Here is a 21,396-nt window from a genome sequence, read left to right as displayed (position 1 = left end):
TGACGAGGTACAGATGCCAATAGTCCCTGGATCACACAAGTTTTTTTTTAATTCTCCTGGATTTCCAGCTGGCGCTAGTATACTATATCCAAATGTTAAGACCTTAGGTTTGTTAGTTATGAAAAATACAAATTGATTAAAAATTTATCATTTTTTATACTTACCCAACAATGCCACCCAGTCTCTCCACAGACCAATGGGCAAATCTAACTGTAGCAAGGAGAATGGAGTCACTCCATTATTGCCCACTGGAGTGAGGGTAAATAGACTCAAGACAGGCCAGTATATAACCATTCTTTTCTTTTCCTTGACTGCTGAAAAAGCAGAGGCTTGAAAATGGATTGCTATATGAATGTTGGGTAAGCATAAAAATAATCATTTTAATGTGAAAATTGGTATAAAATCCATAACTTTTGTATTTCCTAACATAAAATCACATATTTTTTAAAGAAAGATTGTTGAACATACAACGAACTGAGAATATCAAATGTGCCCAGCCTTATTTACCAAATCTTCAGAATTATATAGTGTTTAGAAGTAAATTTTCACTGATTCATTTTACTTTTGAGTTCTGTGTCATTCATTGTTTACCTCAAAACAGTAAAATGATGTCCATGGTTTTCAGTTTGTTCTAGCTAAGATGTAGATCAAAGATTAAAATTGTAACTACCTTGCTCCAGCCACACAAACTTCGTCCTAAATCATGTTAGTTCCTAGATTTTGGGCTGGGATAATTTGTTCCAGATCGTTCAAGTTGGTCTTCCTCCTCTTCCTTGCCATAGGAGGTATTATGCAGCTCCTCCTCTTCTGAATAGATAAGTCAACTCCGATATCTTTCGGTTGAAGTTGGGCTGGCCGTAGATCAGGTTAGGGCAGAGGGTCATTCCCTTACTTTTCAAGAAGCTGCATCTTTGGAGGAGTTTCAAGAAAGGGTGGTTCTCAAAAGTTTTGAGTAGTCTTGTTCATTAGAGAACTTGAACCAACTATCTGGGATCTGACTGGTGCTAAGTAGAGTCACCTGAGCCCCTACGAACCAATTGCATCGGTCATCGACCGGAACTTGACCTTCAAGACAGTTTTCCTTCTAGCTTTGGCTTCATCAAAAAGAGTGGGGAAACTCCGTGGCCTGGCCTTTGATGTAAAACGTAAGGGGGATGGTATCTTCGAATTTGTCCCGGAATTTGTTACAAAGACCCAAAACCACTCAGTTCATATTGCCAAGTTTTTCTTCTTTTCCATCCCTTCCCTTGGAGATTTTGTTGACAATGATACAGATGAATTACTGGTTTTTCCCCCTCTGAGCACTGCATAGTTATCTAAAAAGGATTTGACAGCGCAGACTGAGATCTCAAAGACGTTTTGTTAGCACAGGCAGGAACAAAAAAGAAGTGCCTAAGAATACCATTTCCTTTTTGCTATAAAGTGATTAACCCTTAAACGCCGGACTGGACGTATTTTTACGTCGACATTTGTTTTTTGTCTCTCGGGTGCCGACTGGACGTATTTTACGTCGACATACAAAAGTTTTTTTTAAAAATTCGCAGAAAAATACTTTTAGGCCAACCAGCCGAAAACTCTTGAATCACGCGCCTTGGGGGATGCTGGGAGTTCATGGATCAAGGTGTTGTTTTGTACAATCGTTACGCAGGCCCGCAAGCGCGAATTTTTTTCTTGCCGCACTAAAAAAGTATCTGTGACACATCTCGGAAATTATTTCGTCACTTTGATTTTTGTACCATTTTACATTAGCCGTTACATGGAGTATTATATATGAAAATGTGCGCATTTTTATGTAGAATACAACAAAAAAAGTACTCATGATTCTAGCTTTTATCAGTTTTGAGATATTTTCCATACAAATAACAATAAGTGCCAAAATTTCAACCTTCGTCAACTTTGACTCTACCAAAATGGTCGAAAAACGTAATTGTAAGCTAAAACTCTTATATTTTAGTAATATTCAATCATTTACCTTCATTTTGCAACTAATTGGAAGTCTCTAGCACAATATTTCGATTTATGGTGAATTTATGAAAAAACTTTTTCCTTACGTCCGCGCGGTAACTCTTCCGAAAAAATCATACATGCGATTGTGGTAATGTTTGCACCATTTTAAAATTAGCCATTACATAAAGTTTATATATGGAAATGTGTGCAATTTCATGCACAATACACTAAAAACAACCTATGGTTGTAGCTTTTATCAATTTTGAAATATTTTCATATAAAAATGATAAGTGACAAATTTTCAACCTTCGGTCAACTTTAACTCTACCGAAATGGTCGAAAAACGCAATTGTAAGCTAAAACGCTTATATTCTAGTAATATTCAATCATTTACCTTCATTTTGCAACAAATTGGAAGTCTCTAGCACAATATTTCGATTTATGGTGAATTTATGAAAAAAATAACATTTTCTGTACGTACGCGCGGTGAACTCTTCCGAAAAAATCATACGTGCGATTGTGGTAATGTTTGCACTATTTTAAATTAGCTGTTACATAAAGTTTTATCTATGAAGAAATGTGCACAATTTCATGTAGAATACAACAAAAATAATTGAAGGTTGTAGCTTTTCTCATTTTTGAAATATTTGCATATATAAATCATGATAAATAGAAAAAAAACCACGTTTGGTCAACTTTGACTCTACCGAAATGGTCGAAAAAACGCAATTGTAAGCTAAAACTTTTACAGTCTAGTAATATTCAGTCATTTATCTTCATCTTGAAACAAATTCGAAGTCTCTAGCACAATATTTAGATTTATGGTGAATTTAAAAAAAACTTTCCTTCCCTCCGCGCGCGGATTCTCCGCCACAAATCTCCGAAATGCGTACTTCCCATTCTCGGAATATTTGCCCGTTTTCATCATTAGGCATTTCATAGAGTTTTATATATGAAAATGTGCGCAATTTCATGTAAAATAAAACTTAAAAATATTTTGAAGGTTGTAGCTTTTCTAATTTCAAAATAATTGCATATAAAAAAAAATATATATAAAAAATTTGACATTCGGTCAACTTAACTTGTCAGATATGGTCGAAAACTGCAATTGTAAGCTAATACTCTTACAGTTATAGTAATATGCAATCATTTGTCTTCATTTTGAAAGAAATTGGAAGTCTCTAAGGACAATATTTAGATTTATGGTGAATTTTTGAAAAAAAATATTTTGTTTACGTCCGCGCGTTACGAATTCATGCATTATTTTGTGATAATATTTTCTCTGTGTTGCTTTTATCGTTTTACAGTGTGTTATATACCAAAATGATTGCAATTACAACGAAAAAAAATTAACTCGTTACCTTTAACCGTTTTGCGCATAGCGTGATTTGAATACAATTATATATGAAATTTTGTTTTTGCGCTATCATATATCGCATTATTTATATATGATAATGATAATTTTTTTCATTTCTGATGGTTGCATACTAAACTTCAGGCAATAACAAAAAAGGAGCCAAAAATGAACTCTTAATCTGAAAACTAAGAAGCGCGCTGTGATTTTTTGAAAAAAATATTTTTTCCGCTTCTGCGCTCACTCTGAGACTGCCTCGGCATACGGAAGATGATTTTTAATATACCCCTTCGGCGTTTAAGGGTTAAGCATGCCTACCCATCAGTTTCTACTGCCAATACTGTGCATACAAATCACACGACATTAGAGGAGTAAGCTCCTCGTTGACATTCAAGAAGAACTTATCTGTTCATAGGATTTTGAATGCTGGGTCTTGGCTTCGCCAAACCACTTCAACTTCCTCCTACCTTAGGGATGTTGCCCACAGGTCCTTGGACACTTTTTCCGTGGGTCCAGTGGTGCCTAAGATGATGGTATGAAAGTGAGAAAGATTGAGGTGGCTGGTCTCTTTTCTTTTCCCTTTTTCCCTTTCTTCTCTACCTGTGAGCATTAAGGAGATTGATCCATTATATGATGGTACAGGGTGGATACAGGTGAGTAAAGTAGCCTTACTGTTAAAGTATTTTATATTCTACACAAATATACCTTCCAGTAGCAAACCCTTCCTCTCTCTAGTAAGGCTGGTGGTAGAAGTTCACTCTCGACGTGGTTCAGAAGTCACGTAAAGCCATTGGTCCCGTTGCTGAATAACCACTGGTTCCATGCAATGTAAAAACACCATAATAAAATAAACCCTAATAAGGAGAGAGAGGAATGAAACTCTAGTAAGGAGAAAGAGGAATGACAGCAAACACATCTAGGTGGCTAACTTAGTTTATTACCTGAATAGATATAGCTCTTTAACTTCTTCCCATGCAATTGTGTTTTAGGACAGTAGTCTGACTGTTGGATACCCATATATATCTAGCTGCTCAGAGGCTTTGGTCTCCTTCATTTGAATTCTCTTATCCTGGAAGTGTGACCAGATGTGCTGGAGCTTCTTTTGGTTTAAGATTTTCTTACCTCCACCAAAAGTGAGTTTATCCTAATGTTAAGACCCAGGTTTGTTTGGCATATGATCAAATGACAAATTTTTAAATTACTTTGTATTTTTTCATAGCTAACAAACCTGTGGCCATAACATTTACTGCCCACATCTGGCCACCCTCGTTTAGTTAACCCTGGGCTGGAAGAAAACTAGTAAGTCACTGGGTTGAGATTGGTTTGCTGGCTGCTTCCTCTCTCATCCTCATGACTGATACCAGATGCCGCCAATTCCTTGCATAAACAATTTTGTATTTTTTTCTACTGGTTTCCAGCTGGCACCAGAAGATTTATCCTAATGTTAAGACCACAGGTTTGTTTGCTATGAAAAATACAAATTACTCAAAAAATGTGTCATTTTATAATAATTATTTTCATATTTTATAAAAGTTTATGTATCGTAGTGTTTGTTTCTTTAAGCTAATAAAAGAATAATTGCATTAGAGTGAGTGAGGGAGGGGAAGGGCTGCAGGCCAACATTCAAGGAATATTGATAGTAATACTTAGTCATAAAACTTGAAAATATGTCAGAAGAATCTTCACAACCAGATCTTTGTAGTTTTACAGTATTGCAAATAATTTTTTTGTAGGTTTGATAAATGATAATTTCTCTAATCTTTTTACTCATGTTTTTCCTCATTTTATTGTTATGTTTTCATCTTGTGTTGAATACATATTTGTTATTCTTACAATATAAATGGTAGTATTTATTTAGCATAATGCTGATCTTTATATTAAATTTTAAGTGTCATACTTCTTATCAAGCTGCCACATACTGGCTTAAATGGAGTAGATCATGAATGATATTAGCCCTCTCACGCCGAAGGGGTATAATAAAAATCGTCTCCTGTATGCCGAGGGGGTCTCGAAGTGAGCGCTGAAGCGGAAATTATTATTATTATTTTTTTCAAAAAATCACAGCACGCTTAGTTTTCAAGATTAAGAGTTCATTTTTGGCTCCTTTTTTTGTCATTGCCTGAAATTTAGTATGCAACCATCAGAAATGAAGAAAATATCATTATCATATATAAATAATGCGATATATGATAGCGCGAAAACAAAATTTCATATATAAATTGTATTCACATCGCGCTGTGAGCAAAACGGTTAAAGCTAACGAGTTAATTTTTTTTTTACACTAAATTGCGATCATTTGGTATATAAAACATTGTAAAACAATCAAAGCAACACAGAGAAAATATTATCACAAAATGATGCATGAATTCGTAATGCGCGGACTTAAAAAAATGTTTTTTTTTTAAATTCACCATAAATCTAAATATTGTTCTAGAGACTTCCAATTTGTTTCAAAATGAAGATAAATGATTGAATATTACTATACTGTAAGAGTTTTAGCTTACAATTGCAGTTTTCGACCATTTCGGACAAGTTAAAGTTGACGAATGTCAACTTTTTTATATATTTTTTTTATATGCAAATATTTCGAAAATGAGAAAAGCTACAACCTTCAATTATTTTTTTTGTATTCTACATGAAATTGGGCACATTTTTCTTTTATGTATAAAACTCTATGAAACGCCTAATATGAAACAGAGCAAATGTAACAAGAATGGGACGTATACATTTCGGAGATTTGCGGCGGAGAATCGCGCGCGGAGGAAGGAAAGTTGTTTTAAAAATTCACCTTAAATCTAAGTATATGCTAGAGACTTCAAATTTATTTCAAAATGAAGATAAATGACTGAATATTACTAGACTGTAAGAGTTTTTAGCTTACAATTGGGTTTTTTGACTATTTCGGGTAGAGTCAAAGTTGACCGAACGTGTTTTTTTTTTCTATTTATCGTGATTTATATACAAATATTTCAAAAATGAGAAAAGCTACAACCTTCAATCATTTATTGTTGTATTCTACATGAAATTGTGCACATTTTCATATATAAAACTGTATGTAATGGCTAATTTAAAATGGTGCAAACATTACGACAATTGCACGAAAAAATGTCTGATTTTTTCGGAAGAGTTACCGTGCAGAACGTTTGGGAATTTTTTTTTTTTTCATAAATTCACCATAAATCGAAATATTGTGCGTAGAGACTTCCAATTTGTTGCTAAATGAAGGTAAGTGATTGAATATTATTAGAATATAAGAGTTTTGTGTACATGAACTTCCCTGCCAGATATATACTTAGCTTAGGTCTCTGACGACACGACAGGAAAAAATTCAAAACTCGCGGCACACTCTACAGGTAGGTCAGGTGATCTACCTTACCCGCCGCTGGGAGGCGGGTGTAAGACCGTCCCCCTTTCTTGTCAGATTATTTTCTGTCGCCGGCTGGACAACACCTGTTGTTCAGTCCTTACGATAGTTAAAATTCGTTCTCGTTGCCGACGATTTGGATTTTGGTGAAGTACCCTTTGTTTGTTGGCTTGGCATACGCTTTTTGGACTGTTTTTTGGATTTTTCTTTTGGATTTTTCTTACATATCTATAATCATGGATGATTCTGAAGTTAAGAAACCTAGTTTATTTAGGGTTTGTTCAGAGAAGGAATGTAAAGTTAGGATTCCTAAAGCTGCATTAGATCCTCACTCGGTATGTGAGTCGTGTAGAGGGAATGAATGCTCTTTTATTAACCCTTGCAAAGAGTGTGAGAATTTGGATGAGGATGGTTGGAAGGCTCTCTCTTCTTATGTGAGAAAGTTAGAGAAGGATAGGGTGTGCGCAAGGCTTCTTCAAAGAGTTCTAGTAGATCGAGGGTGAGTGAAGTTGACGCTGAGAATCCTGTAGTAGAAGTAGTTCCTTCTCCAGTTTCAGCCCCTGCGCCCAGCTTTGAACCCGAAGATTCGGTTTTCGGAAGTTTGCTTCTGGGAGAGCCTCGATCAGGAGTAAGGAGAGCCTCGCTCGCTCTCGACAAGGTAAGAGTGATGATAGTGCAAGTGATCAGTGCAGTGCCCCCCTAGTGCAGTGGAGGGTGCGTCTGACCGGCTCACTAACGCTTCCAGGCCTAGACCTCTTCCAGACTCCCAGACCCAGTGGAGGAGGAAAGTCGAAAGCCGCAGGAAGGTTAGGGAGAACCCCCACCGGTCAGGCGTCCCCTCGGCAGTTCCTGTTGCTCGTTCCCAGGCTGCCTTGGATCGAACCAAGGAGTTATTGCGCCAGTGCTTCTCGTCATCTTCGTCGCCTTCTCCTCAGCGTAGATGGAGCGCATCGGAGTCGTCTCGCCCTCTCAAGAGGCCCTGGAAGGATCCTTGCGCCCTTCCTTCCAGCCCCGAATCCTTCGCGGAAGAGCCAGAAGTGGAACGCAAGAGAACCAAGATTTCGTCCGGTTACGATTCTTCCTGTTCGCTCCTCGGACTTCGTCCCCTGTAGAGGAGTTTAAGAGATCTCCTGCGCGTATCCTGGCGGGTCTGCAGGCGCAGATGCGGCTTTAGCGGAGTCTATTGCCGGACTTCTCATCGTCGGAAGGACGCCTCACTTCCGGTGAAGAAGTCTAAGAACGTTCCTTCGGCTAAATCTCCTTTGGCTAGAAGAGCTTTTGAGCCTGTTAGTAGGAGGTCAGAAGTGCAGGCTGGAGCTCGGGATCTTTCTTTTCCGAGTAGGCTCTCCTCTCTTCCCAGCAAGAGTTGTGAGCATGTAAGGCGTAAAGGGCCAGACAGCTCTCTCCTCAGGATTTCGCTCTTCAGTTAGGCGTCAAGAGCCTCGTTTTCGTCAGGAGCGAAGGAAGAGTTCTTCGCCTGGTGGCCACTCTCCTTTTGACGGACGCTCGGAGCCTAGTAGGCGCCAAGAGCCTAGTAGGCGCCAAGAGCCTAGTAGGCGCCAAGAGCCTGGTAGGCGGCAACGGATGTTTTTCTCCTCCGTTAGATCACTCCGATTGGATAGGCGCTCAGAGCCTTGTAAGCGCCGCGCTTCTGACAGGGATTCATCTGTGGATGTTTTCTCTCCCCCGTGGCAGGCGTATTGAGGATGGCAGGCGCCAAGAGCCTAGCAGGCGCAGAGAGCCTGATAGGCGCTCTCCCTTATCCAGACGCTCTTCTGTGGAGTTAGAATCTGTTTCCGACAGACGGGCCTCCACTTGTAGGCGCTCTCCTAGTAGGCGCTCCCCAAGTAGGCGCTCTCCTAGCAGGCGCTCACCAAGTAGGCTCTCTCCTGGGAGGCGCTCTCAAAGTAGGCGCTCTCCAACTAGGCGCTCTCCTAGTAGGCTCTCTCCTGGGAGGCGCTCTCAAAGTAGGCGCTCTCTGGTAGGCGCCTCTCCTGGTAGGCGCTCCCCGTGTAAGCGCTCTCCCGGTGGTTTTTCTTCCAGTAGGCGCTCTCCGAACAGGCGCTCTCCAAGGATTAGCTCTCCTCCGGGCAGTAGAGCTTCTAGACGTCATTCTTCGGAAGAATTTGTTGCTGATTCGGAGGAAGATTTGCCCAAGGATGCTTCGGTTTCTTCGTATAAGAGACTTACAGACCTCCTCTTGCAAGATTTTGGGGAGTCTCTTTCGGCCGTTGCTCCTCCGTCTCCTCCGTCCTTATTTTCAACGACCAATACGGCTAAGAAGTCTTCAGTCGTTAAGATGAAGCCTACAGTGTCTATGAAGAAGGCTATGAAGAACTTTGACGACTGTTTGCTTTCAAAAGAAGAGAAGGGCAAAGACAGTTTTTTTTCTTTTCCCACCCCGTCCAAAGCTGACGGGTAAGATGGGGTTCTGGTACGAGTCAGGAGAGCCCTTGGGTCTAACTCTTCCCTCTTCTGCAGACTCGGACTTCTCTTCGTTGGTCGATTCCGCACGTCGCTCGGCGCTGAATTCTGCGAAGACGACGTGGGGTATGAGCGAGTTGGATCACCTTCTGAAGGGAATGTTCCGAGTCTTAGAAGTTTTTAACTTTCTTGACTGGACCCTGGGAGTGTTGGCTAAGAGGACTCAAGAGCAAGACACTCTTTCGCCTGAAAGACGTCCACGCAGTTCTGTCTTGCATGGACAAGGCAGTGAGAGACGGTTCCTGGGGAAATTGCTTCACTTTTTGGTGCAGGAGTGGTAAAGAAGAGGGCCGTTTTCTGCTCTTTTCTTACCAAGGCGGTTTCTCACGCACAGAGAGCTTCCTTGCTGTATTCACAGCTTTCCCCGCAACTCTTCCCCAAGAAGACTATTAATGATATCTCCAGCTCGTTATCAGCAAAAGCGACGCAGGATATGCTAGCTCGCTCGGCTAGAATTCCGAAACCTTCGTTTCAGCAGAAGACGAAGAAAGAGGCTCAAAGTAGGCAAGAACCCTTTCGAGGAGGACCTTCGTCTCGCTCTTCTTCCTCCAGAGGTTCGAGACCACCTAGAAGAGGAAGGACCTTCTCCCGGTCTATTAGGGCCAAGAAGTAGTTCGGGTGTCCTCCAGACAACTGTGGGTGCCAGACTTCTGAACTTTGCAGATGTCTGGGCACGAAAGGGGGCGGACAACTGGTCCCTCGCGATCATCAAGAGGGGATACCTCATTCCCTTTATTTCGAGACCACCCTTGACCACCACTCCAAGGGCACTGGTGGCCAAATACAAAGAACCCAACTAATGAATCAAGCCCTCGCTCTAGCGGTAGAGCTGATGTTAGAGAAAGAGGCAATAGAGATGGTTCAGGACCCTCTTTCAGCGGGGTTCTACAACCGTCTGTTCCTAGTTCCCAAGAACTCAGGAGGATGGAGACCGGTTCTGGACGTGAGCGCCCTGAATGTCTTTGTGAAGAAGAGGAAGTTCGCTATGGAGACGACGTCATCAGTCTTAGCAGCTCTTCGTCCCGGGGACTGGATGGTGTCGCTGGACCTTCAGGACGCTTACTTCCATGTGCCGATCCATCCTTCTTCTCGCAAATATCTCAGATTCATGTGGGGAGGGAACGTTTTTCAGTTCAGGGCCCTATGCTTCGGCCTTTCCACGGCCCCCCAAGTATTCACAGGACTGATGAAGAACGTTGCCCAGTGGCTTCATCTCGAGGGAGTGAGGATTTACCCTCTACTTGGACGATTGGCTTATTTCAGGGCCAAATCCAAGGAGAAATGTCTGGAGGACTTACGAGTGACGTTGGATCTAGCAGTCTTCTCTGGGTTTGCTAGTGAATTTCGAGAAGTCACAGCTAATCCCCAGTCAAGAGCGTATCTATCTGGGGATTCTGATGGCTTCTCAGGTTTTTCGGGCGTATCCGTCCCCAGAGAGGATAACCCGAGGTTTGGAGAAGGTAGCAATCTTTCTAGAAAAGATGTATGCACAGCGAGGAAGTGGAATGAGGTCGTTGGGACACTCTCCTCGCTGGAGCAATTCGTTTCTCTAGGAAGGTTGCACCTCAGACCCCTACAGTTCTTCCTGACGAGGAACTGGGATCAGAAATCTCAAGGTCTGGACTTTGCGTTCAAGATTTCGCAAGAGATAAAGGAGGATCTACGTGGCTAGACCCTCTATTGTTCAAGGAAGGCCTTTCCTTGCAGGTTCGGAACCCCAACCTAGTGTTGTATGGCAGACGCTTCGTGACAAAAGGTTGGGGAGCTACTCTCGGGTCGAGAGAAGTGTCAGGCACCATGGATTGGGGGATCAGGTGTCCTGGCACATCAACAAGAAGGAGCTAACAGCGATTTGGTTAGCTCTCAAGACCTTCGAACCCCTCGTAAAAGGGAATTATGTTCAGATCAACTCCGACAACATACAGCCCTGGCTTACATTCGGAAACGGGGGGACTCACTCTTTCTCCCTGTACGAGACAGCGAGATCGCTCCTCTTGTGGTCAGAGGAAAGGAACATAAGGCTTCTCACCAGGTCGTACAGGGAGAAAGAAAAAATGTCAGAGCGGATCTGCTAAGCAGAAGGAATCAAGTCCTTTCCCTCAGAGTGGACTCTGCACGCGGACGTATGCCAGGAGCTGTGGAGGACGTGGGGCAGGCCCCATCTCGATCTATTTGCGACCTCCAGGAATGCGCGGATAGATCTATACTGCTCCCCTATTGCAGACCCAAGAGGCAGTGGCAATAGTATGCATTCCTGATGGATTGGAGGAATCTGGATCTTTTACGCGTTCCCGCCTTTCAAGATTATAGGGGAAACGTTAAGGAAATTCGCAGCGTCAGAGGGAGCAAGGATGACGTTGAATAGCTCCGTTCTGGCCCGACCACGACTGGTTCACAGAGGTACTGGAATGGCTGGTGGATGTCCCAAGATCCCTACCTCTAAGAGTCGATCTGCTCAAACAGCCCCACTTCGACAGGTTTCACAAAAACCTCCCCGCTCTCAGTCTGACTGGATTCAGACTATCAAGAGTCTCGTCAGAGCTAAGGGCTTTTCGGCAAAGTCTGCAAGGGCTATTGGCAATGCATGTAGACCTTCCACATCTAGAGTCTACCAGTCGAAGTGGGATGTTTTTTCGACGCTGGTGCAGGACTCATAAAGTTTCCTCCTCCAGTACCTCTGTGACTCAGATTGCAGATTTCCTTATCTTCTTTCCTGAGGGAAAAATGCGGGTGGTTGTCTCCACCATCAAGGATACAGGAGCATGCTTTCCTCAGTTTTTTTCGTCATAGAGGATTAAACATATCTGAGGACAAGGACCTCCATGATTTAATCAGATCGTTTGAAACGGTTAAAAGAACCTCCTCCTTAGTGCCTAGCTGGAATCTTGATGTCGTGCTGCTCTTCCTGAGGTCCTCAAGGTTCGAACTCCCCATGCTGCTTCGTTCAGAGTACCTTTCGATGAAAGACTCTTTTTCTCTGTGCGTTAGCGTCAGCGAAGAGGGTCAGCGAGCTGCAGGCTCTAGAAGGTGAGGTAGGTTTTCAAGGAGGCTCCGCGGTTTGCTCTTTTCTTCCGGCTTTCCTAGCCAAGAATGAAAACCCTTCTTCGCCGTGGCCCAGGAGCTTCGAAATCAAAAGCTTATCCTCCTTAGTTGGGACAGAAGAGGAGATCTCTTTGCCCGGTGAGAAGCCTGAAATATTATCTTCAGAGGAAGAAAAGACTTGCCGCTAATGAGAGCAATCTCTGTGCTCTGTAAGGGACAGTAGGCCCTTATCTAAAATGCACTCTCATTCTTTATCAGGAATATTATTAGAGAAGCACACACTTCTTGCAATCAGCAACAGTTTAACCTTCTGAAAGTCAAGGCGCACGAAGTACGGGCCATCGCGACGTCTTTGGCTTTCAAGAAGAATTTGTCATTACAAAACCTTATGAAGGCCACTTTTTGGAGGTGTGAATCAGTCTTCTCTAATCACTACCTAAGGGACGTATCGATTACGTATGATAAGTGTTTTGGGCTAGGCCCTTACGTATCGGCGGATTCAGTGCTGGGGCAGGGAGCTGAAACACATCCTTTTTAATCCTTTTCCCTGTTAGTTTTAAGTTTGAGTTTTTTGGTTGTACGAAGGAGGTTGCAGGAGGCAGCTCCTTCTTTCGTATACTAATGTTAGTATTTGGTTAGGTGATCGGTTGTGCTTGAGGCTCCTTGCAATTAGTAGTGATAGGCTCTGGCATGTAAGCGGGTTGATCCCCATTGACCAGATCCTGCTTGGATTCTGCTAAGTAAGTGGACTCAGTTCCCATTGGTAGAACCAAAGAGTTCTTCAGCCATAGGTCACGCCCTCGCTGAGACTCTTTAGGCAACGCAGACTAATAGACAGTAACTATCAAGTCTTTCTGCCTAAATCAGGTAAGAACCAGAGGTTATATTATGTATTCCTTAACATGTGTTGTCCCCATTTTCTAAGTAAGTATGTGTCTCTTTCCCTCCACCAAGGGTGTCAATCAGCTAAGTATATATCTGGCAGGGAAGTTCATGTACAAAAATGATATTGTTAGTATACAATAAAGTTTTGTACATACTTACCTGGCAGATATATACGATTGATCGGCCCGCCCAGCCTCCCCTCAGGAGACAGGTGGAAGAAAATAACCTGACAAGAAAGGGGGGACTGGTTCTTACACCCGCCTCCCAGCGGCGGGTAAGGTAGATCACCTGACCTACCTGTAGCGTTTGGCCGCCGAGGTTTTTGAATGTTTTCTGTCGTGACGTCAGAGACCTAAGCTAAGTATATATCTGCCAGGTAAGTATGTACAAAACTTTATTGTATACTAACAATATCATTTTAGCTTACAATTGCGTTTTTGGACCATTTCGGTAGAGTCAAAGTTGACCGAAGGTTGAAATTTTGGCACTTATCGTTATTTATATGAAAAATATTTCAAAACTGATAAAAGCTACAAACCATGGGTTGTTTTAAGTTGTACTGTGCATGAACTTGCGCACATTTCCATATATAAAACTTTATGTAACGGCAAATTTAAAATGGTGCAAACATTACGACAATCGCACGAAAAAATTTATGGGAAGAGTTACCGCGCGGATGTAAGGAAAAAGTTTTTCATAAATTCACCATAATTTTAAATATTGTGCCAGAGACGTCCAATTTGTTGCAAAATGAAGGTAAATGATTAAATATTACTAGAATATAAGAGTTTTAGCTTACAATTGCGTTTTTCGACCATTTCAGTAGAGTCAAAGTTGACCAAAGGTTGAAATTTTGGCACTTATCGTTATTTATATGAAAATATTTCAAAACTGATAAAAGCTACAATCATGAGTATTTTTGTTGTTGTATTCTACATAAAATTGCGCACATTTTCATATATAGTACTCCATTTAACAGCCAATTTAAAATGGTGCAAAAATTATGTCAAAGTGACGAAATAATTTCTGAGATGTGTCACTGATACTTTTTAGTGCGATAAGAAAGAAATTCGCACTTGCGCGCCTGCGTAACAATCATAAACAAAACAACGCCTTGATCCGTGAGCTCCCAGCATCCCCGAAGGCGCATGATTCAAAAGTTTTCGCCTGGTAGGCCTAAAAGTATTTTTCTGCAAATTTTTAAAAAAAACTTTTTTATGTCGACGTTTAATACGTCCAATCGGCACCTGGGAGACAATTTATCTCGACATTTAATACGTCCAATCGGCACCCGGGAGACAATTTATTTCGACATTTAATACGTCCAATCGGCACTCGGGAGACAATTTATCTCAACGTTTAATATGTCCAATCGGCGTAAGAGGGTTAGAATTCTTGCTTTTTTCAAACAGGGCAAGTTCTTGAATGCTTTTTTCTAAGCATTCATGACCAGTGTGAGATTGCTGCCTCTTTTATAGATATGTGGTGGATGAATTTTTTTATTTCAATTATACTAATAGTGCATATGTATAAGTAATGTTAATGTATTTTTGTCTAAATTTTTTTTTTTCTTTTTTTTTTACAGCACTGGCTGAGATTATTAGCGTCAAAGAATTGGAGACAAGGAAGCTCTTCTATGTCCATTACATTGATTGTAAGTAAGAATTTTTGTTGCACTGTCATTATTGATTGTTTAATTTGGTATTTTCATGTAAAATACGAACAATTACTCTCCATATTTATAGCTGCTTCAACTAGTCAAGTGGTGGTTATCACTGGGAAAATTCCATTTGGATATGTTCGTCCTCTCACCTACAGGTGTGAAACATACAATTCTTCATTTTGCTCGCTTACTTTGAAGTGAATAGTATGTTAAAAAATTTTCATAGTCAAAATGCCATATTGACTGATTTAGACTGATAAAATCAACTTGAAAGCTCTTTGATATTGATCTTCAGCATCAGGACTGTCTATCACAAGATACAGGGAATGATCTGACAGAAACCCTGATTTGACAATTAGCTCATGTTAAATGTAGGAACAAGGATTAGTATTCCTTTAACAATCTTTTGGATCAGTGTATTGTTTGGTCAGATTTAATAATGCATGTTTATTTAAAGTATAAGCAGATGGGAGACGCAGATAAGAGTAGGAAAAGACAGAAAAAGATTCTTCTAACACCATGACAGGAAGTGGTTAGGAATAAGAGTTTGATGATCTGCCAGATAGCAGTGTGGCGGGATAACAAGCTTAAGAGCAAGCAGCAAATCTCCCCCACATAAACTTAATCTGTCTGGCTACCAAACCCACCCTCAATCACACTTTCCTCTTTACACTAGAAAAGGGATTTTGACGTAAGGAAAAATCTATTTCTGGGCGATTGGCTCGTGTCGCCAGCGAAATATCCTTTAATCTATTATTTCTAGGGTAAATGTACTAACACATACCAGAGAATAAATAAAATAAAGAAAAAGGTCAGTATAACTGACTCGCTCACCCTCCAGGAGGGTGTCGGTATGAACACTAGGCGAGTGAGACCACTACCACGAGCCAAAATGCCAATAGAAATCTCCCACTACAAAAACCCTCCAAGAGGGGAGCCGACCCACAGAGTGAGCAGCTCGTACTACTACTACTCCATCCCATGCTGCCGACTGCTGCGCCTCTGGTGGCCATCCTGAAGTTAGCAGACAATCTTGGGCGAAGGGATGGGTAGGGTGGGATTTCGCTGAGGCGGCGACACGAGCCAATCGCCCAGAAAATAGATTTTTCCTTACGTCAAAATAAAATCCCTTTTCTGGGCTCAGCTCGTGTCGCTGCGCGAAATCGTACCAGAGAAATAGCACAAGATTGTAAATAAAAGTAAGAAAAAGCAATAAAAATAAATCAGAATAGGTCTCAAATAAAAGATAAAAATAAATATAAAGGAATATAATTGCTAAAAAGATACATATACACAGTGATATAAAATTAGAAATATGCTTAAATTACGCTTAATTCTAATCATGTTTCTTAACATAAGGTAATTTTACATATATACAGGTCAAAATGGCTTACATGTATCAAAAATGATATCTGTGTAAAGGCATGTATCAAAAATATAATAGCAATTAATATAATCAGATAAACAAAACAATCAACAATGATAATATATAAAGGAATGTATATGACTTAATATACAAAACCCGTAACCATTATAATACGATGTATCCCCTAGCATAAAAATAAGGGGGTAACATCCATGAGATCAATGTTTATAATCATCTGTGAGTGTCCCTAGCAAAACAATAAGGGGCACCCACTACACCATCATAAAAGCAGCTAAGACACAAGGTGAATGCAAATGAACAAGGCAGGAATAGACGAACTGTTGGGTGAGGCAGGTAGAAAGGAGGACTGAATCTTCTACTACAGATTAGCTAGAGTCAGGGAAACTATGTTACCCGCTGCTACTGCTGGAAATTTCAGAGCTTCCAAGGACTTAAGGTAGTGACGTTTGAACACTGTCGGCGATTTCCATCCGGTATACTTTTTCAACTCATCGAAGTTCATATGTTGAAAATAATTAATTGAGGTGGCTACTGCCCTGACATCATGTGCTTTCGGGAAAGAGTCAGGATTGGCTTGCTTAATAAAGTACAGGATTTGTTGCCTGATGCCTTTAATGGATAAAGTTCCACCTTTTTCCCTCTTAAAAAGGGGACCCGATGAGGATGAGGAGGTCCTGGACAGAAAGGCTCGTAAGGTTGAAACTGGGCAAAGGGATACATCTTGTGGAAGGGGTAGTACCTTCCAAGGTTCCCACCTCATCAAAGGATCTTCATTCTTTGCTAAAAAGCTACGTTCCGGAGAAAGTAGGACTTCCCCTGTGGGAAGGAATTGAATATGATCCGGATCCCTGGATAAAGCCGACAGTTCTGAAATTCTTGCTCCTGAAGCTAAGCTTAATAAAAATAGGGTTTTTCTTAAAAGCATTATAAACGAGCAGTGTCATTATCGGTTTCTGAAGCCAGTTTTAGAACATCGTTTAAGAACCATGAAACTGACGTAGGCCTTACAGAAGGTCTAAGTCTAGCACATGCCTTAGGAATAGACGAGAAGTAGGAATCCGTCAAGTCTATGTTGAATCCAAATTGAAATATCTTTTTCAAGGCTGACTGTTTGTCGTAATCGTGCTAGCTGCTAAACCTTTTTCAAATAAGGATCTGAAAAAGGATATAGCTGAATTAACTGTCATGATTCTAATATCTGATTCTCTCAGGAAGATTGCTAACTTTTGACAGCAGCATCATACTGTCTCAAAGTGAATCCCTTTTATATCGGATTCCAAGAAGAGAATATTCTGAGGGTCAATATTCGCATCTCTTTTGCCGCAAACTTCATGAAATCCATAAAGTTAGGGTTTTGAGAATCCTGAGGAAGCGAACACAGTCTTAGTTTGTACTGACTGGGAGAGCCTGGGGACTGGGGGAGGGACCCGAAGAGGACGAAGGCCCAGCTCCAAAATTAGAGGATACCCAGTTGCTCTTCGGCCAGTCTGGGGCTACTAGAGCCACTTTGACCCTTGAATGTCCTGAGTTTGTTTAATACTTTCATGAGAAGATTCACTGGAGGGAAGAGATAAATCTTCTTCCATTGTTCCAGTCTAGAGCCAGGGCGTCCGTGGCATAGGCCAGAGGGTCCAGGTTGGGGGCTACATAAACACGGTAGTTTGTGGTTCGCTTGAGATGCGAAGAGATCCACCTGTAGCCCTGGGACTCTTTGAAGGATCCATTGGAACGAACTGTTGTCCAGTGACCATTCCGACTCTAGGGGCACTGATCGGGATAGGGCGTCTGCTATGACGTTTCTCACTCCAGCTATGTGAGTGGAGGAAAGATGCCAACTGAACTTGTCTGCCAGGGAGAAGATGGCTATCATGACATGATTTAGATGACGTGACTTGGAGCCTCCTCTGTTTATACAGTGTACTACCACTGCGCTGTCCAGGACTAGCTTTATGTGGGAGTACTTTGGTGGGCGCAACCTTTTTAGAGTCAAGAACACTGCCATTGCCTCCAGTACGTTTATATGGAACTGACGGAACTGAGGTGACCAAGTCCCTTGAACCTTTTGACCTGGGAATACCCTCCCCAACCGCTTAAGGACGCGTCTGTGTGGATGGTGATCCCTGGTGGAGGAAACTGAAGGGGTACTGACACTGACAAATTCTTGACTTTCGCCCACGGCCGAAGTCGATTCTTTAGAATCAGAGGGACTGAGGATAGTTTGTCCCTGGACCTGACATTTGCTCGTGAGCGCCAGATTCTGGTTAGGTCTTTCAGTTTGGCTTTCATTAAGACGTTCGTCACTGATGCAAACTGGAGAGAACCCAGGATCCTTTCCTGAGCTCTCCTTGACGCTAGTTTGTGACTTAGAAATTGCTTGACTGACTTCGCTATTTCTTTCCTCTTGGTTGATGGAATCGACAGAGTGTGGGAGGATAGATTCCATTGAATGCCCAGCCACTGAAAGTTTGACTCTGGAGTGAGTCTTGATTTGGTCCTGTTTATCTTTGAAGCCTAGAATATTCCAGGAAAACTGAATCACTTTCAGTGTAGCTCTGTTGCTCCTCGACTGTTGGAGCCCAGATCAACCAATCGTCGAGATACGCTACTACCATAATCCCTTGTGACCTGAGTTGTTGCACTACCACTTCCGCTAGCTTCGTGAACACCCTGGGTGCCACGTTGAGTCCGAAGGGAACTACCTTGAAGGAGAATGTCTGGTCTCCTATCTTGAAACCCAGGGGATACGGACGGAAGTGTCTTGCAATAGGGATATGATAGTAGGCGTCTGTAAGATCGATAGAGGTGGTGACGGCCCCACGGGGAAGTAAGGTCCGCACCTGTGAGATCGTGAGCATCTGAACTTGTCGCAGCGGATGGCTAAGTTTAAGCGGGACAAGTCTAAGATTACCCTTCTTTTTTGTGAGCCTTTCTTTTTGGCACGCTGAACAAGCGACCTTGAAATTTTAATCTCTTGACTCTCGCTATAGCTCCTTTCTGAAGGAGGTCCTCCGCGTACTCTGTCAATTCTTTGGAAGGAATTGACGGAAAGGTCTGGCTGGAGGTGGGTTCGTCAACCAGCTCCAACCCAGACCTTTTGACACTATGCTCTGAGCCCATTCGCTGAAGTTCCACCGGTGGCGAAAGTGAAACAGCCTCCCTCCTACCTGAAGTTCTTCATTGGTTCTGGTAACCGCCCCGGCCTCCCTGAAGTGCTTTCCCCTATTAAAGGGGCCTCCCCGATTCCTCTCCTCCCCACGAAAGGAACGCTTACCTCTGCCTCCCTTACCCGAGCGGTCATACTTCTGTGAAGCTTGACTCTCGAAGGCTTGATTGTAAGCTGGAGAGATGGCGTTAAGAGGTGGAGGGCTGAGGCTGAGGGGATATCACATAAATTGGCTGTGATTGACCTTTAGAAGTGGAAGGTTGGGCTGCCTGCACTAATGGCACCGCTGGAACTTGCTGAGGAAAGCGTGGTTGCTTTTTCTGGTAAGGTTGGAAACGCCTGGGTTTCCTCTGTCCCTTACCTTTAGGTGTTAGGTCTTGCCTCCTCTTAGCCGTAAGGCCCCAACGGTCCTTAAGGCTCTGTTCAACCTCGTAGCCTCTGGACTGGACTTCCTTTACCATAGCTTCTGGGAAGAGATCTGCTCCCAGATGTTAGACGAGAGTAACCTATTCGGCTCATGCCGAATGGTTGCCTCTTGTAGGACATGCTTCCTACAATTCGTTCTAGCAGTGGCAAACTCAAACATATCTGACTGTACCGTTTGAGTCAGGGATTTGGTCATAAGCTTAAAAATCGGTTCTGATCCATAGGCCATGGTTGCTACCTCGGTCATAGCCATAGAGTTAATTGATCTGGCTAGTCGCGATTTCGCGTCAAATTCAGCCTGAATAAGGCTATCTGGGAGCCTGGGTAGCTTTTCACCAAACTGCTCCATAGCACAGTCCGGTTTGAGTTTGCCAGCTGAGAAGGTGTTCGGCAAGTCTTCCACAATTCTCCAACTGAGGGAGTAACGGAGATGTGGGATCTGCTTCCTTCAACTGAGGTATGGGTTCCCCCTTCTGGGCCGCTGGGATGGTCGACCTCGCGATCTTGGTCAGGAACGGGAGCGGGGTACTCTCATCCATTGTGAAAATGGTAAAGGGACTCTTAAAAGGTTGTATCTTGGTATTAGAACAATCCATGTCCTCTAAACACCTGAGCCATTCTCTCTGAGCCTGGTCTCGTGAATAGAGGACTGTCTCCTTTGGTACCCTATCGTCCCGAACCATGGCTGAAGGTGTGAGCCTTGCGTAGCCTATGAACGGAGGCTGGAGGTCTTCCGGTAGAACTTCGAAGTCCTCTATTCTTCGAGTCCCAAATTCCGGTATAGAGATGAGACCGTCCTGGAAGGGGCGTATGACGCTACTCTCCATGGGTTGTTCATAGAGAACGGAGGTAGTGAGTCATACGGAGGAAGCTGAGTTCCACTTGTATTGGAAAGTGGAGGAGAGGCTAGAGGAGCTTCTCTCAGCCCGGCTATAATGGAGTCTTGGGAAGTAATCCTATCCAACAAACGAGAGATCATTTGTTCCATGCTACTCTTTAGGGGACCCAACCAGTCGCCCACCTGTTGCAACAGGCCAGCATTGGAGTCCAGAGCCGGAGCTGCTGCGGAGGTGGAGGGGTGGCTCTGAATCGGAACCAAGGGTAGCGGAACTGGTGACTCTGCCGGAGTGCGAGATCTCTCTCTGGAGGATTTACTCCTCGAGGACTTAGAGCCGGAGCTAGAAGCTTTAGACCTGTCTGCTCCGGGATTCCCAGCCGGAGACTTACGGGAGGAGGATGAAGCCGAGGTCGTCTTCTTAGACGACGATGACGTCTTAGTCAAGGTCATCACTTTACCCTTGACCTTAGGTCTAACCGAAGCGTCAGGAGGAGAATATAATTCATCACCCGTAAAGCCTTGGAAGGATGGAGAGGTTGCAGGAGTAGAAGAAACAGTTACGCCCAAGGGTGACCCTTGGGTGTCCACCTTACCTACCTCGACCAACAGGTCGTTCTACACCTACCATAGGTTCAACATTAATATCTAGAGTCGCGACGTACCGTGGAGATATCCTGGTCTTGATCAGTTAATGAGGCAGCCAGCTGTTGTTGGATGAAGGCGATAGTAGGGGGCCGCCTCTACTGGGTCGACGTATCCTGTCGCCTTGCCTCCGGGAAGATTAATACTGCCAACCGTTTCTCCAGGATGTAGCCCCCCCCCTAGGGCATACCCTTGGCGGCG

The 21,396-nt window shown here is 42.9% G+C and overlaps 1 protein-coding gene across 1 annotated transcript in view; it reads left to right on the top strand.

Moving 5' to 3' along the window:
- The first annotated feature begins 14,612 nt into the window (after window positions 1–14,612).
- Window positions 14,613–21,396, top strand: part of LOC135218786 (histone acetyltransferase Tip60-like) — a 179,095-nt gene continuing 172,311 nt past the window's right edge. Inside the window, exon 1 of the mRNA XM_064255236.1 lies at window positions 14,613–14,730. Coding sequence (XP_064111306.1) covers window positions 14,613–14,730 — 118 coding nt within the window. The remainder of the gene's footprint in view (window positions 14,731–21,396) is intronic.

This window comes from Macrobrachium nipponense, chromosome 1, assembly GCF_015104395.2.
Source record: "Macrobrachium nipponense isolate FS-2020 chromosome 1, ASM1510439v2, whole genome shotgun sequence".
NCBI classification, from domain to species: domain Eukaryota; kingdom Metazoa; phylum Arthropoda; class Malacostraca; order Decapoda; family Palaemonidae; genus Macrobrachium; species Macrobrachium nipponense.
This window is presented reverse-complemented; position numbering and strand designations above follow the sequence as displayed.